The sequence below is a fragment of the Rhinatrema bivittatum genome, chromosome 1, assembly GCF_901001135.1.
Source record: "Rhinatrema bivittatum chromosome 1, aRhiBiv1.1, whole genome shotgun sequence".
In the NCBI taxonomy this organism is placed as follows: Eukaryota; Metazoa; Chordata; class Amphibia; order Gymnophiona; family Rhinatrematidae; genus Rhinatrema; species Rhinatrema bivittatum.
In genome coordinates, this window is record NC_042615.1 from 273,884,910 (window position 1) to 273,901,104 (window position 16,195).

Sequence of the window (16,195 nt, forward strand, 5' to 3'; positions counted from 1 at the left end):
AGTTTTAGTAAACAATAACAGAGCAGGTGACTGAAACTTGTGTGCTCTTGCACAGTCCTTCCACCAACAAATAATAAAACAAACACTGATATCATATAAGGCATCACGGTTACAATGGTATGATATATGGTTAGAGACAATTTATTGATGCCCTTATCATGAATCGTGTGCGCTATCGTCTTAACGATCGAAATCGTCTGGCAGGAGAAGAAAATCGTGTTTGGCACGATTTTTTAGTTAAAAAATCGTTAAAAATCGTTTTTTCCGCACTAACGGGAGTTAGTGCGCACTAATCGGAAAAAACTAACAGAAAATGATACAATTTGACACTTTTCAGGTCAGTTAAGGTCAGTTTAGGAATGAATATGTATTCCTATTGGCTGCCCTCTTATTTATTCATGTTACCAAGGTTCCCACTGACAGTATATGGGGAATGGGAAATGGAAACAGTTGGTAGCGTGACAAAAAAAGTAATGTGATCAGTCAATGTGACTAGAACTTGTGCCCTAACCCTGATACCAGGGGTGTTGTGATCTTCCTGCACACAGTGCCCTAACCCTGGCACAAGCTGGAGTCAATGTGTGCAGTAAAGGAGACCTGCCTTTTCCACAAGCTGGAGTCAATGTGTGCAGGAAAGGAGACCTGCCTTGTACCCAAGCTGGAGTCAATGGGTGCAGTAAAGGAGACCTGCCTTTTCCCCAGCTGGAGTCAGTGTGTGCAGTAAAGGAGACCTGCCTTTTCCACAAGCTGGAGTCAATGTGTGCAGGAAAGGAGACCTGCCTTTTCCCCAAGCTGGAGTCAATGTGCTGTAAAGGAGACCTGCCTTTTCCCCAAGCTGGAGTCAATGTGTGCAGGAAAGGAGACCTGCCTTGTACCCAAGCTGGAGTCAATGGGTGCAGTAAAGGAGACCTGCCTTGTCCCTAAGCTGGAGTCAGTGTGCTGTAAAGGAGACCTGCCTTATCCCCAAGCTGGAATCAATGTGTGCAGTAAAGGAGATCTGCCTTGTCCACAAGCTGGAGTTAATGTGTGCAGGAAAGGAGACCTGCCTTATCCCCAAGCTGGAATCAATGTGTGCAGTAAAGGAGACCTGTCTTTTCCCCAAGCTGGAGTCAATGTGCTGTAAAGGAGACCTGCCTTTTCCCCAAGCTGGAGTCAATGTGTGCAGTAAAGGAGACCTGCCTTATCCCCAAGCTGGAATCAATGTGTGCAGTAAAGGAGATCTGCCTTGTCCACAAGCTGGAGTTAATGTGTGCAGGAAAGGAGACCTGCCTTATCCCCAAGCTGGAATCAATGTGTGCATTAAAGGAGACCTGCCTTATCCCCAAGCTGGAGTCAATGTGTGCAGTAAAGGAGACCTGCCTTTTCCACAAGCTGGAGTCAATGTGTGCAGTAAAGGAGACCTGCCTTGTCCCCAAGCTGGAGTCAATGTGTGCACATAATGCAATGCACAGGAAGCAATGATCATCACATTACTTTTTTTGTCAAGCTTCCAACTGTTTCCATTTCACATCCCTCCAACCATTACCTCAGTGGGAACCTTGGTAACATCAATAGATAAGAGCACAGCCAGCCAATAGGAATACATATTCATTCCTAACTGACCTTCACTGACCTGGAAAGTGTCAATTTGTATCATTTTCTGTTAGTGCGCACTAACACGATTTAACGATTTTTAACGATAAATCGTTAGAATTTCTATTGTATTGTGTTCTATAACGATTTAAGACGATATTAAAAATATCGGACGATAATTTTAATCGTTGAAAAACGATTCACATCCCTAGTATAGGATGGATTAAAATTAGAAAGAGCTGCCCGGTCTTACTCTTGCTCTGAACAGGAGTAAATATATTAGGAGTAGAGGCCTACAGGAGGTGAATAAAAAACTTGCATATGTCAGTGAGTAAATAACCCTTTGGTGGTAGACCGGGTGGCAGAGTGGAGCTCAGCAATGGAGTGTTTTGAGTGGCTAACTTTAACTTTTTTGGGGCCTATCCAAATAACTTTTAGAGTTTTCAAAACACCATGGAGAGTACCTGATATTCGAGGGCTATTTGCGGAGGCCTGCATCTCCGGGCGTAATTCGACTCCTAAGAGGGCAATTTTCAAAAGCCATCTACCCATGTAAAAGGCTGTTTACCTGGGTAAAAGGGATTTTTGATACTTGCCCAGCGTGCATGCACGCAGGTAAAAGGAAACACGTTGAACTGTGTGCACATGCATTTGTTTTCATTTTCACGGAGCCATTCCCAGGGCAGGCTCAGGTGAGCAGATGACGCAATGCGCATAATTTGGGTTGGAAAAAGGTATCCACAGGAAAAGCAGGTGCAAAGATCTGCGGTTATTTTTTCTCGGGGCAGTCTTCAAAGGAAAAGTGCTTTCTCTTTGAAAACGGGTGCAAAATCCTCAGGTATAAACACCTGTATGCTTTTTACCTGCCCACACAAGTTTGAAAATTGTTCCTTACCTTTTTCTTGGTGACCTTTGACTATCTGGGGACATGATGCGCTGAGGCTGGCACACACTTTTAATCGAAGGGAGTGGCTGTAGCACAGCATAATATGATTGTTGATACCATGACGCAAAGCGGTACAGTATTGTAGTCAACAGATTTCAAGGAGACACAAATAAATAAATAAATAAACACATAGATAAATAAAAGGGTGAGCCATTAAACTTGCAATACCTGGCAGTGGGCATCCCAGTATCTCTGCCCTCAGGCAAATTGTCCCATTTTCGAACCAGGTCTGTGGATTGATTCGAATGTATCGTGCGATCATTGGCGTGGGCAAGGCATTAAAGACAGGAGTCTCAGTGTCCGTGTTTCCTGTAAAGATCTGAGAGAGAGAGGGGCGCATGGCATTAGCAGCAGCTAACCATCTCAAAACTTTAAAGAAAACAAGCTATGGTGGATCTTGTCTATCTAGATTTGGCACACTCTAACAATAATATAAGTTTATTAAGGACTGGATTTCTAGATTAAGTTGTACATATCTCTATCTAGCTATATAAGGTATATTTATAACAGCTCGTGTAGGGCTGAAATCTGTGGAAAGGACACATGGACTTCACTCCGGATTCTCACAGTGATGTACCCGGAGCCCTGAGCAGCAGCATACGCACACACATCTATGTCTGCTTGGGACCAGCTGCAAAGGTGTGACACGTACATGTACACGCAGACGTTCAAAAATTAAAAATAGTCCTGTAAATAAATAACTTCCCTGCCCCAACTCTGCCCCCGATGTGTAAAAGTACAGGTGAAATCACTTTCATATGTACTTATGTGTGCAGAAACCCCAGGGCAATTTTCTAAAAGCCCTTCTACGCACATAAAACCAGGTTTATGTGCATAAATGCTTTTGAAAATCAAACCCATATAGTTTGTGTGGATATTTTTTTAACATTTAGATTGCTCTTTTGCTATCAAGAATATCCAGTCCTTCCTTTAAGGTCTGGACATTTGTTCCCATCACTCTTCTCACAGCTCAGAAAGCACCGTCGTGCAGTGCATTTCCTTAGTCTTGGGAAGGCTCCCATGTTAGGTGACAGCTTCTCTTGGCTAACATAGGGGCCGATGCAAAATAAAAAGCGCGGAAAGCGGGCGCTGAAAAGTCAGCGTCCGCTTTCTTAATGTGTGCATGGCGCCCGCAAGGGGGGCACCACGCTATATTATAATTAGGGGGTCGCGTTAGCAAGGAGCTAGGGTCTCTTGCGCCTCCTCGCTAACGCAACCCCGCGGTTACTGGCAGTCTGCCGGTTGTGAGCACTGACGCTGGGTTTTTTTTTTTTTTTACTTTTAAAAGAAGTACAGAAAAGCAGTTTTTTCTGCTTTTCTGTACTTCTTTTCAGTGCACTCAGCTATTGACGCCTGCTCCAGGCAGGCGTTAATAGCTGAGCGATAAACGTGCGTCTGAGACGCACATTTATTTTTTTGCAATTGGAGTGAATGAGTAATAGCCTCATTCACATGCGTTTGCATGTGATGAGCACTCTCCAATTCACTCCGCATGGGATGCACGTTAAATAGGAGCTAATCCCTTTATTGCATTAGGGGGTGGATTAGCGCCTATTTAACCGCGTCCGACTGCGGGTTAGGCAGGGCGCTCGGCTGAGTGCACCGTATTGCATCGGTCCCATAGTGCTGAGTTGTGCCATTTGGTTTGCCTGGCGCTTTTAGCTGGGGCTGGACATATATCTCATTTTGTAACATCCGCATAAGAAAGTTGATAAAGACATGCATGAGTTACTCCAGGTTTCAAAGCAAGCTTATGTGCCTGCCAGCCCACAATTGCATCTACTAATTTGTATGCAGAAATTTTGCAGAAAAATGTACATGCGTGCTTCTTGAAAATCACCTCCCCCAAGCCTAGGGGTGGGATTTGGGGGAGGTGATTAAACGTACGCACATACAGGACGTACAAGTGCAACTTTATCTGCCTATCTGGTGAGCAAGTTTCTAACAAGCAGTTTCTGCGGGTACAGCACTGTTTCACCTGTGGAGGACACTTTGAAAATTGCCCTTTCAGTTCACAGATGTGATGAGAAGACAGGAAATTTTTTTTTTTTTTTAAATAATTGCTCACATAACAATAGGGACGGTCATTTAAAAAGGCCATTTCTGCGGGCCAAGCAGTGCTTTTACCCATGGAAATGTGCTTTCATAAAGCCGCCCGCCTGATGCCCAGGTAACAGTGCACGCACGAGACCTGTATGCCCACGCTTTCACCTATGATCAGGAGGGGCGCTCGGGGGCGAGGTAAGGTTTATTTATTCAGTTAAAAGATATTTATATCCCGCACCCTCCAAAGGTTCGGGGCAGGGCACAAGTGCACATACATAATAGTTAAAACACAGCGTAGCAAACAGCTAAAAACGTAAACTGAGACTGGAAAAGGGGGGAAAGCAATGGGTGGGACCAAGAGCTGCTACAATGCAGGAAAAATACTCCCCCATGATGGGATGATGAGGATATGTTGCCGCCTTATTCAGAGGTATAAAAAAAGCCTTTTAAAGAGGGAAGTCTTCAAGGCTCTTTTGGATATCTTGAGATCCGGCATGCTACCTAGTGTCACGGGCAAGGAATTCCATAGCAGGGGGCCGGCCATGGAGAAAGCTTGCCCACGTGGCTCTGAAAGGTGGGGCCAGTTCAGAGGAAGCGACGCTGAGAATATTTTGAGTTGATCCAAGGGGTACGGATCGGAGGGTGAACTTTCAAGGTCTGGGCCGGGTTTTTCGGTTTTTCGATGTTAAAACCTACGCACAGACATTTTCATAGCAAAACTACCTACGTGCCTGCGTGTACTTTGCTGGGGTAATTTTTAAGTGAACTTTCAGCTTTCAAAATTGCTGTAATTTATGCGGGGCTGCTACAAAATTACCTTCTAAGGTCTTTATTGTATAAAAAAGTCCGTCCGTCCCCCCCTCCCCCCACAGGGACAGAAAGGGAAAAAGCCCTTTCTAAATAAGACCCTAAACCTGAATGATCCCACAAGTTACAGGAAACGTTTGTGCAGACACCATCGCATATTCTTCTTAGAGAGGGGGAGAGCACCTCACATTCCCTGTGGTTGACTTTGTCTGATGTTCGTTGCTTTCAGTCTGTTTTACAGCAGTTCTGTCTCACATCTGGCATTGCAGTGCACCGCCGGTATTGCTAATAACTGCTGACTCAAGCATCAAGCCACAACGCTTGACGTGCTGGGAGGGAAAAAGAGACTAAACATTTAAATTTTACTATGGTACTGCTCAGATCGAAGACCGACAGCATGGGAACAGTACATGTTGTCTAAAGGTTACACAGTTTCTTCTGCTTTCTTGTCATGTTTCCAAAGTGAGAATCTGGCGTTCATTTTATAGTGTTTAGAAGCTGACGATGGTGTTGTTTCAAAGCACGAAACCGAAGCTTCTCCTCTCTTTCCCCTAGGCAAGCGTTAAATCCCCCTTCAAGACACACTCGCAGACTCCTGTTTCGCTTCACCAAGCGCTTAAGAGGGTCCTCTCAGGGGCGGAGGTACCTGAGGGAGGGAAGGGGGTGCTGTGGGCAGCTACACCGGGGGCCCACGCAGGGGAATGGGTCCCCGCAACTGCCGTGAGCACCGCGGTACAAGTCACAATGGCATCGGAGGGGAGAATGCAGGAATGGGGCCCCCGCCGGCCGGGCAGCCAGGCCAATAACTGGAAACGCCGACGCTTCTTTTCCTGCAGACACGACGCCGTACGTCTGAATGCAGCATCAAGGCCATTGCGGGGATGGAGCGGTGGCAGAAGGGTGAAGCAGCGCTTCTGAGCATTGCTACGGTGTGTGGCTTAGCTCCGCCTTTTGCTGTGGGGAGGCAGAGCTAAACATGGTGTTAAATAGTGGCATAAAACACCATGTGTTCACAGGAAGCCTAATATGCACATAGATTTGTTCCGTTTGAAATGCACGTGAACATTTTCCAACTATGCCTCTTTTCTTTGTGGCTCAATGTGTATGTGTTATGAAAATGCAACGCTTTTCTTGGAAGTGGCATTTCAATTCAAGGACACATAAAACAGTTTATATCTCTGGGTCTGTCTTTACAGTTAATGTTTGTCCCTTCCTTGATCCCTAAGGTGTGGGTCCTTTTGATGGGGGGGGGAAAGCTGATGCTGATGGCCCGGGCAATGATATAAATATGTCACAGCGTGTGTCTTTGTATCTGAAGATTTCTCTGTAGAGATGCTGACTTGGGACAGATGAAACAGGACACAGAACTGAGTGTTCAAATTATAATTTACTGATTCAATAGAGGTTAGATCTATGCCCGCTGTGCAAAAACCGAAATCACAGATGAGTGTCGACTTCTCTCTGTGTAGTATATCTGGCTCAGGTTCTGGTGATGAGTCTATCACTCCTGTACTGAGTAGGTACAGTCCCAGCCTTTGGGGGAAGCCCCCTTGAAGATAGATGGGTCCTACCCAAGTCCACTCTTGGTTTCCTTTCACCCAGCCTGTGCCTGTGTCCCGGGGGAGGTCCAGAAGTGGGTCTCCAATTTTGTCTTCTTTCCTCTCTCTCCAACCTCGGTCCCTTCTTTGGACGTCTCAGGGTGAAGTCTTGTAGCTGATAGAGATCAGGCACACTGCCTTTCCAGTCTCCAACTGAGAGGAGGAATGACAAAAAAATCCCTCCTCTTAACTAAGGGGGCCGATGCAATAATCTTTGCGGAGAGCAGGCGCTGACTTTTCAGCACCCGCTTTCTTAAGGCACGCATGGCGCCCGCTTGTGCGACCCTAGCGCCTCCTTGCTAACGCGACCCGCCGCGGCTGCCGGTTATGAAGAGTTTATCGGCGGCCATTTTCATTACTGGCAGACGGCTGGTTATGAAAACCGATGCCGAGTTTACCGGCGTCAGTCTTCATAACTCGGCGGTTTGCTGAGTTTTTTTTTTTTTTTTACTTTAAAAAAGAAGTACAGAAAAGCAGTTTTTTCTGCTTTTCTGTATTTCTTTTCAATGCGCTCAGCTATTAATGCCTGCTCCAGGAAGGCGTTAATATCTGAGCGATAAATGTGCGTCTGAGACTCACGTTTATCTTTTTGCATGCGGAGTGAATGAGTAATAGGCTCATTCACATGCATTTGCATGTGATGAGCGCTATCTCATTCACTCCGCGTTGGACGCACGTTAAATAGGCACTAATTCCCCTATTGCATTAGGAGGTGGATTAGCGCCTATTTATCCCACGTCTGACAGCGGGTTACACAGTGCGCTCGGCTGAGCGCACCGTATTGCATCGGCCCCTAATAGAGGGAAAAACAGGTCACTCAGCTGTCCTGAAAAACCACTTCTGGCGGTGCTACTGTCACTGCAGCCCTTCTCTGACCTAGAAGGGAGCTGGCAGATCTTCAGTGTCCTAGCCTCCGGATCCGGGGAATGGCCACTCCAGTAAACTACTCTCAAAAGCAGTAAAAATCTTAACAAAGTCTCTTTCTCTACCAAGCAACCTGGCAGGGAGTGTACAGAGAGGAATAATCCCCAAAATATACTTAGTGAAGGGACAGGCCCCCACTCTGGAGCAAAAAACTGTAAAGAGCACTTTCACTCTACAAAATCCCAATTCAAATCCCACAGCTATACCTCTCCGCCCACTACAGACAGCCCTCTGGGGGAGGTGCTGAAAACTGGTATTCCTTTCTAGCTACTGAAGTCCTTAACTGGTAGGGAACTAGGGACATCTAGTGGCCGGCCAGGGGGGTCGCCACCAAAGCAAACATGGATTTTCAGACAGCTAAAAATCCCCTTACCCTGATATGACAGACTTTGGGTTCATTTACTAATATTTGTTTAATGCATTTTTATCCTGTACCCTCCAAAGTTCGGGGTGGTGGGTTACAATTAAAACGTGCATAATAAAACTTTTAGCAAACTGCATATACAAATAGAAATGCAAATGGTGAAAGTGCAACAAAAAGCTCCTGATAGCCAGATATGGACTTGCCCAACAGAGGTGCTTAGTCCATCAGTCAAAGGCATCTCTAAACAGGAAGGTCTTTAAGGGCTATTTAAAGGGTGACATGTCAATCATTGTCCAGAGTTAGGGCTTTTTCACATAGTAAACAGCAGTTAATGAACATAAAATATCTTAATACACAGATAACATGCAGTTTTTCAAATACTGTTCATTATCTCCCCCCCCCCCCCCCCAAACTCAGTGCAATGCGGATATTAGAAAGAACTGATTTGCATGCAAACACATGCAAACCAGCTCATTAATATGTTAATAACATGGCTTGTCATGAAGTCTGCAGGCCGCATCAGTTTATGAAAAGTTTCGGTACTGTATCGGCCCGTGAGGAAAGCTGCGGCCCCAAGCATCGCGGCTTTGTCAACCTCCCTGATATTTTTCCCTCTGACGGAAAAACTTCCGTGGCTTAGTAAATAGACCCCTTTAGGCAAGTAGCTCTATATTACCCATACAAAAGGGGCCTAAGTTTTGGAAACGTTTCCCCGTGCAATGTGCAGTATAATATACTCTAGTACTGCAGTTTATTTTGGGATGGGACAAAGGGGAGTCGAGGGTCAGTTGACGCTATTTTGAATTCGGCAGAAGCGAGGGAGGAACGATTTATGGGGCATTGCTTCTGCCTCTGAAGGCCTTGGTCTGTCTGGCCTGCGGTAAGAGGTGCGCTCGGGGAGGGGTGGATTCTTTCTTGGGTCCCTTTTGGGGGAGAAAGCGGTTGACAAGCCTAAATAAAAATACAGTTTGGAAGGTGAGCAGGACTTGTGATGGGGGTTGGGCTGATGCCTAATACTTGGGTGGGGGGGGAACTGGGGGAGGGAGTTATGCTAGGACAATTGTGAGGCGGCGACATTTTTTGGGGGACAATGAATTTGTCACAGTGGAGAAGGGGGGGAACTCAGGGCTACCTGACCCTTTAAAGACTAAACCCCAGGGCAAGGTTTACCAGCTGCTGCATGTTCCCAGCCATTGTAATGTGTGTTTCCGCAGAATTTACTAATTATTAATTTATGTCAAAACGATACCTTTAGCTCTTGTTAAAGTAGGACACTTTGTAAGCAGGCTGACGTGTGAGCTTTTCTGCACTTTTTTTTGCCCTGTTTGTCTGCAAAAGATAAACCTGGACCTCAATATCAAATGTCTTGTACCAGCATGTTTTGCGTTCAGATAAAGCTGTGTACGCAAGCAAGCTGCAAGCTTAGTGCCCACCAGGGACTCCAATTGTTGGTCCCCTAGGAGTCCGCTGGGTTTAGAAACTGATGGGCTTCATTCAGTTTAGTGACTCAGTTTCCTTCTCCTTTTCTTGGCCTGTGCTCTGAAGATAATGAAAAACAGTGCTTTCCAGCTTCTACAGGACTATAAACTCATACAGGGAGAAAGGAAAACGCAATACCCTGATATGGAGCCTAATGCCAGCACAACTCTAAAAGCCTTACAAAGGAAGTGCAAGAGTATTTTCTGCCATTGAAAAAATAACACCCTGACAGTGTTGTAGGATGTGCTTAGATTGTTGCAGAATAAGATTTACAAGGAATATGGGCAGCAGTTAAAGAGTACTTTAAAAACGCAGCTGTTAAGTTGGAAAAAAATTGGATATCAGCCAAGGAAACCTAAAGGGAGGCCAACTATCAAAACATTTGCTCTCTAGCTATATTGGTTCCTGCTGAAGTAAGTTATAGGCAGTTAATAAACAGGGGGGTAAAGCTGTGTTTTACTCACAGAAATGGGTTGATTAGACTATTGCCCACCCTCAACACTGGTGAAAGATCGTTGCATATTTAACAACCTACAAGCTTTTAACCCAGGGACGGGCTCTTCCATTAGGCAGACTAAGCGATCACCTAGACTGAAGCAATTTTGGGGGCAACACCATGCACTTTGTAGTGCATGAGCACCCATTGCTCTTCCCCAATGACTCTGGCATCAGAGACCAGCCCTCTGCTTCCTGCTCCAGCCCTTCCTCTCCCAGGCAGTGTACAGGGAACAGGAAGGGAGGCGAGAATGGACAGAGCAGAAAAGGAATGGTCGTGCTACCCCTTAATCCTGCCCTTCCCAATTACCTTCCTGTCCTGCAGGGAATGAGAGAGAGAGGGAGGGATGGGGTGAGGGGCTGAGGTGTGTGTGTGTCTGTGTGTGTGTGAGAGAGAGAGAGAGATCAATCTGAGGTTTTCTGCTAATATGTATTCTGTGTAGTTCATCTTCTGTTTTTCCAACAGGGAATGAGTTCATTGCTAATAATAAATTTGGATTTTTAGCCCACCTTTCCAAGGTGGCTTACAGCATTTTTAGGATTCTGGTGCAACAATTTCCTGCCCCTAAGGGTTTATAATCTACAGGGTAACTGAAGCACTCAGAAATAAAGCACCATGTCCAAGGTCATTAAGGGATGTCTTTGTTTGAATCAGGTTTTGTTCCCTGGTTTCTCAGCCTATTGCTCTAACCACTACTTTACTTTCCTTCTGGGGAGAACAGTAATTCTGCTTTAGGACCCACTGTAATATTTGCATTGCTGCCTTTTCATAGGTAGGGTTGTTGGGAAATGGGAGCCTATTCCAAAAGGATGTGAACTTTAAATTAACCAGAGTGGGACCAGGCTGCTGGCAATAATATTTATAAAAGAGAGTGATTTTTAATCTAGATCAAGGTAAAAAATTGTGGTTGGAATGAGATATCTTCAAAAGATTACTAGCATAATGGTGAAATTAGAATACCCTGATAGAGAGATTGTAATAGAAAGAGATAGCCTTTATTCATTTAAATAAAGAGCATACAGAGATAAATGATTCCAAATTGCCCATTTCAACTACTAGGCAGGTGTTATTACAATTAAAAAAACATTAATTTTTTGAATGCAAATACCAAAAGTCTAAAATAATAAGACTGGAGAGTTGGAATGAATGGCCACTGAATGAAGATTGTAGACATAATAGGCATCTCAGAGACTTGGTGGAAGGAGGATAGCTGATGGGACAATGAGATACCAGGGTACAAATTATGTTGGAATGATAGGCCAGATCAAATTGGTGGAGGGATGGTGCTACGTTGGTAAGGATGGAAAACAGTCAAGCTAAAAGTCCTACAGAGACAAAATGCACTGTGGAATCTTTATGGATAGAAATTCCATAATGGGAAAATAGTGTAGAGGTGGGGATAAACTCCCATCTACCTGGCCAGTATGAAAAGTGACATGCGAACAGGAAATTAGGAAAGCTAACAGAAATTAGGAAAGCTAACAAATTTGGGTACACAATATTATTGGGAGTTTTCAATTACCCCAATATTGATTGGGTAAATGTTTTATCAGGGTATACTAGGGATAAGTCTTTTTTTGGAGATGTTTATTTATTTACTTATTTATTTATTGTGGGTTTTTATATGCTGTCGTTCGGGGTTTGCCATCACAAACGGTATGTTGATGTGATAGGTTGCCTTTCCTTTTGTGTAACCTGTTTTTACTTATTATTGAATTGTTTATCTTATAAAACCGTTCAGAACTAAAGTTATGAGTGACATTAAAATATTTTAAATACTGTAACAAAATGTTATATTTTTTAATGCAGTAAATGACTGCTCCAAGGAGTAGCTGGTCCCAGAACCAACAAGGGGGGGACTACTCTAGATCTAATCTTCATTGCGATGCAGGATCTGTTGTGAGAGGGGGCTGCTCTGGCAATAGTGATTATAACATAATCTAATTAATAAAATCACCTGAAGGGAGAGAGCTTTTGTGTGGCCACCCAAGTATATATTTGCTTCCTTTAACAATTACTGTCCCTCAGCTTTATTCTCATGACAAAGAATATGCATGAAAATATTCTATGATAACAGGATCTAATGAAGCACATTATAATATATCACAGGTCTGCGAATCAAGAAAGCTTATTTATGTAGTCCCATCCACTCCATGGTAGTTGGTGAAATACAAAGACTGGAAAGTAGTTGGAATCTTGTCCTGAATGAAATACGTTAGTATCAGTGGGTGTGAGAGCAGTTTTTACTTTCCTCCTTTTTTATACTTCTTTAAGAATTCTTGCATTACCAGAGGGATTCAGTGTGGAAGCTGCTAGAAGAACTGGCAGTAAGCCAAAATTCCAAAGGGGGAAAAGTGAAAGTGTGTGTTCCTCTAATATCAGCTTTTCTTTCTAAGGCCCAGATTTACTAAGGCTTTTTTCCCATTTAGTGTCTACGGAAAAAGAAAAAAAAGCTTAGTATAGCAAGGCCCTAAGTCAGTTGTCTTTATTTGATTTTCTCTCAAATTGATTTGAGGTGTGTACTGTTATGGTTGGTGTGTATGTGGACTCTTGGCCTGAGGTGCGAGTTGACACTGCCTGTAGGGAGGAGCCCCACAGGTCCGCACCATCAGGAGGTGAGGTGATGCAGTAGCAGGAAGCTCTGAGCACAGCGGGGAAGGACCCCCAGGAACCAGGAGGTGACCCCCAGAGGGTAGCAAACTGTAGGCGCACCTGGAGAGTCAGAAGAGAGAGGGCGCCAGGCAGCCCACAGTACAGTGGGCGCAGAGATAGACATACAGGAGATTCTCCAGTAGGAGCTGCAGCGTGGTGGGTGTAGACAGGAGTGTGCAGGCCAACCCCCATGGCGAGAAGCCCAAGCCCAGTTCCAGCAGCTCCAGTAGGCAGGTACCTGGAAATCAAGGGAGAGCCAGCTGAGTAGTAGAGAAGCAGGCCCGCAGAGCGGGGCGTCTGGCATATTTCCTGGAGCAGACCCCAAAGAGCAGGGAGGCCCAAGGTAGTCTCTGAAATAGTAAGCGCAGCTCGTAGAGCGGGAGAGCGCGGACGGTCTTGAATGACACATGCACAATCCCAAGGAGTGGGAAGGCCAGCCGAGGATTCACTAGTCACTGCAGTAGTTCCAAGGGAGACCCGGGTGGTAGAACCGGTAGCCAGGTAGAACCTCAGAGGTGCAGAGCCAGCCCGAGGAGCAGGGCAGGTCAGGGGAGCGAGTCCCCGACGGAGCGCACACTGACCCCCGAGGAGCGGGTGCCAGACAGGGTCCAAGATGCAGGCAAGAGCGGCGTCTCTGCAACCAGAAGCAGGTATAGGACTCGTATGGAACTTGTTGCCAAATCAGCTGGCTGAGGGCGCCGATGTAGCTTAAATACAGGAGTCCGATGACATCATCACCTGGGGACGTCCCCGAGGTTTTTGCCAAAGCAGCTTCAAAGGCGGGACTTGTGATGAGCGCGCACACCTAGGAGAGCCTGAGATCAGAGTAAGAAGTGATGGCGTCTGTGCCTCTGCGCAGAGGCCTGAGGAACGCGGTGATGCAGGCAGGGCCCGTGCAGTGAGCAGACCCGGGGAGGGCAGAAGTGTAGAACAAGCAGTGAGTACTCGCGGTCGCAGCCGTCTGCGACCCGACAGGCATAACATGTTACCATCTGAGTTTCAGAAACATTTTCCTCAAATGCATTTGAAATGCAAATGGAGTGCATTTTCAAATTATTTTAAATGGAAAGTGATAATGAGGACCGTTGCAGTCTGTAATGTGACAAGGAAGTCGGCCCCTGATTTACACACATACTGTCTGCATATGGTGTTTATTCCAGAAACTCATGGTTTTACTTTAGTTTTGGTGTGGGGCACCACCTTTCTTCAAGAAAGTCCTTATGTCTATGCATATTACAAAGTACAACAAACGTAATGCATTATAAAAGCACCAGAAGAATATCAATAATTCATTAAGTATATGAACATGTAACCCCATTTCACAGATTCCTTCCTGCAACACACATGGAGCTACGTTCAGGCACTGCAGATTATGGTCAAACTGGACACTGTTCCCAGGATCAGGATTTCTCCAGTGTTGGAGAACTCATCTCCTCCTAGGTCCAAGGGGAGCAATGTATAATCACTCAGTTAAAAACATAGTCTCCACATGATGAGTGTTGTGCCACAACAAAGTTTAAATTGTACCGACACAATAATAAAGGCAGTAAAATGCTACAATTTAAGAAACCTCTGATTTCCTTACCCAAAGGAGTGTTACTAACTAGCAGGGGAAATTCAGAGAGATTTAGTGAAGGGAGGGTTTGGTTTGGACTCCCCTATGTGGGAGCTGCAGATGGTGTGCGCTAGTAATATATAAACCCCTGCCACCATCTTAGGGTGTGGATTTCTGTTGTTAATTTTTTGGTAAGTTTCTCACAAGGAAGGATGTTCCTGCCTCCTGTTAATTATTTTTTCTAACTTATTTAAGAGGAGTATCCTGAGTTACCCTTGTGGGATCAGTCTTGTGTCTGACATATTTTTGGCTTATTTACGCTTTTGATACACTTTTTGGAAGCCTTCCCTGTGATAGCTTTTGGTACCCCGTCACATAAGATTGGATCGTCCCTGTGTAAGGTTAGCATACCTGGGAACTCTCCAGATTTGACCCGGAGATTCCGGAATTCTAATGGCATTTCCAGGTCTCTGGGCCAACAAGCCCTAATCTCTGGGTTGTTCCTGCTGCTTCGCTAGTGAAGCAGCCAGCTTAGAAAGTGTCTGATTGCTTGCACGGGCCAATTGCCTCCTTCCTTTTCCCTGCCCTATGACATCAATCAGAGGTCTCCTTTCTTCTTCCTGAGCCTGCAGACCAATGCTGGCAGGCAGGAAGGGAGGAGGCCTCTGATTGGCCTAAGGGAACAGGAAGAAGGGAGGAGGCCAAAAGCAGCAGCAGTAGAAGATGCTGTTGCTATTGGCTGGAAAAATGAGTCTTTCTATCAACCCCAGGAGGACGTTGCCCATACTGTTGAGTTTAGGGTGAGGAGAGGTAGCCAGTGAGGGGGATATTTGTGCATGTGTATTTGTATATAGATGTGAGGTGGCATGAGTGTGTGTGTGTTTATATGTGAATGGGTGTGTGCATGAGGGAGGGAGTATATCAAGGGGAGGGGAAAGAGCATGTCTGTGAGAGTGTGTGTAGGAGGAAGAGAAATGAAAGTGTGAATGAACATGAGGGTGAGTGAGTGAGTGTGTGTGTGTGTGAGGAAGAGGGAGAGGAGTGAGCGAGCATGTGTGTGAGGGGGTGTGTATGTGGGAAAATGAGAATGTAAGCGAGAATGTGTCAGAGAATGAGGAATGAGAGCATGTAAGAATGAGCGTGTGTGTGTGGAAAATGATCTTGAACATGTGAGTGTTAATGTGTGTGTGTCAGAGTAAGTATGTGTCTATCTGGTCCCTCCCCCCTCCCCCGCATTCACAGTAATCTCAGGGTGACTGGAAATCAAAAGTTCCCAGGTATGAAAGTTAGATCAAGGGGTAGAGCAGGATTCTGCTGCTCTCTATCTCAATGCCAGAGGATAGATCAGTCAGTGTCCTGATGTGAAGGAGTTTCACCTTTGAGCTGTTTTTTCTTTATTGACAGTCTCCTCATTTTTGGGAAACAAGGAAGTTTTTTTCCATCCTTCCTGTCTCTTGTTTTGTTTTTCTCCCTTTTTAGTTGAAGTCTATTTTTGTTCTTTTTCGGACTGAGTGCCCATGGTACCAGGGAATCAGTTTCCAATGCATTGGGAGAAGAAGTGTCATTCACTTAGGAAGAGCCTGAGAAGAGGAGGTTTCATCAGAGAGAAATGGATTCCTATCCATTACAAGAGGGTGAAGGCAGTGTTCATTTCTTATCTTTTCTACTCACACAGGTGTGCTGCACTTGAGAGAGGAGTACCCACTGGTGATTTTAATACCTACACGTAGATTTGTGCGCGCAACCCTGCACACCC

General features: G+C 45.2%; 1 protein-coding gene across 1 annotated transcript in view; it reads right to left on the minus strand.

The window, feature by feature from the left end:
* The window catches only part of CPXM1 (carboxypeptidase X, M14 family member 1), a 186,056-nt gene that overhangs the window by 70,332 nt on the left and 99,529 nt on the right, over positions 1 to 16,195 (minus strand). The window contains exon 6 of the mRNA XM_029594938.1: positions 2,687 to 2,837. Within this exon, the coding sequence (XP_029450798.1) occupies positions 2,687 to 2,837 (151 nt within the window). The remainder of the gene's footprint in view (positions 1 to 2,686; positions 2,838 to 16,195) is intronic.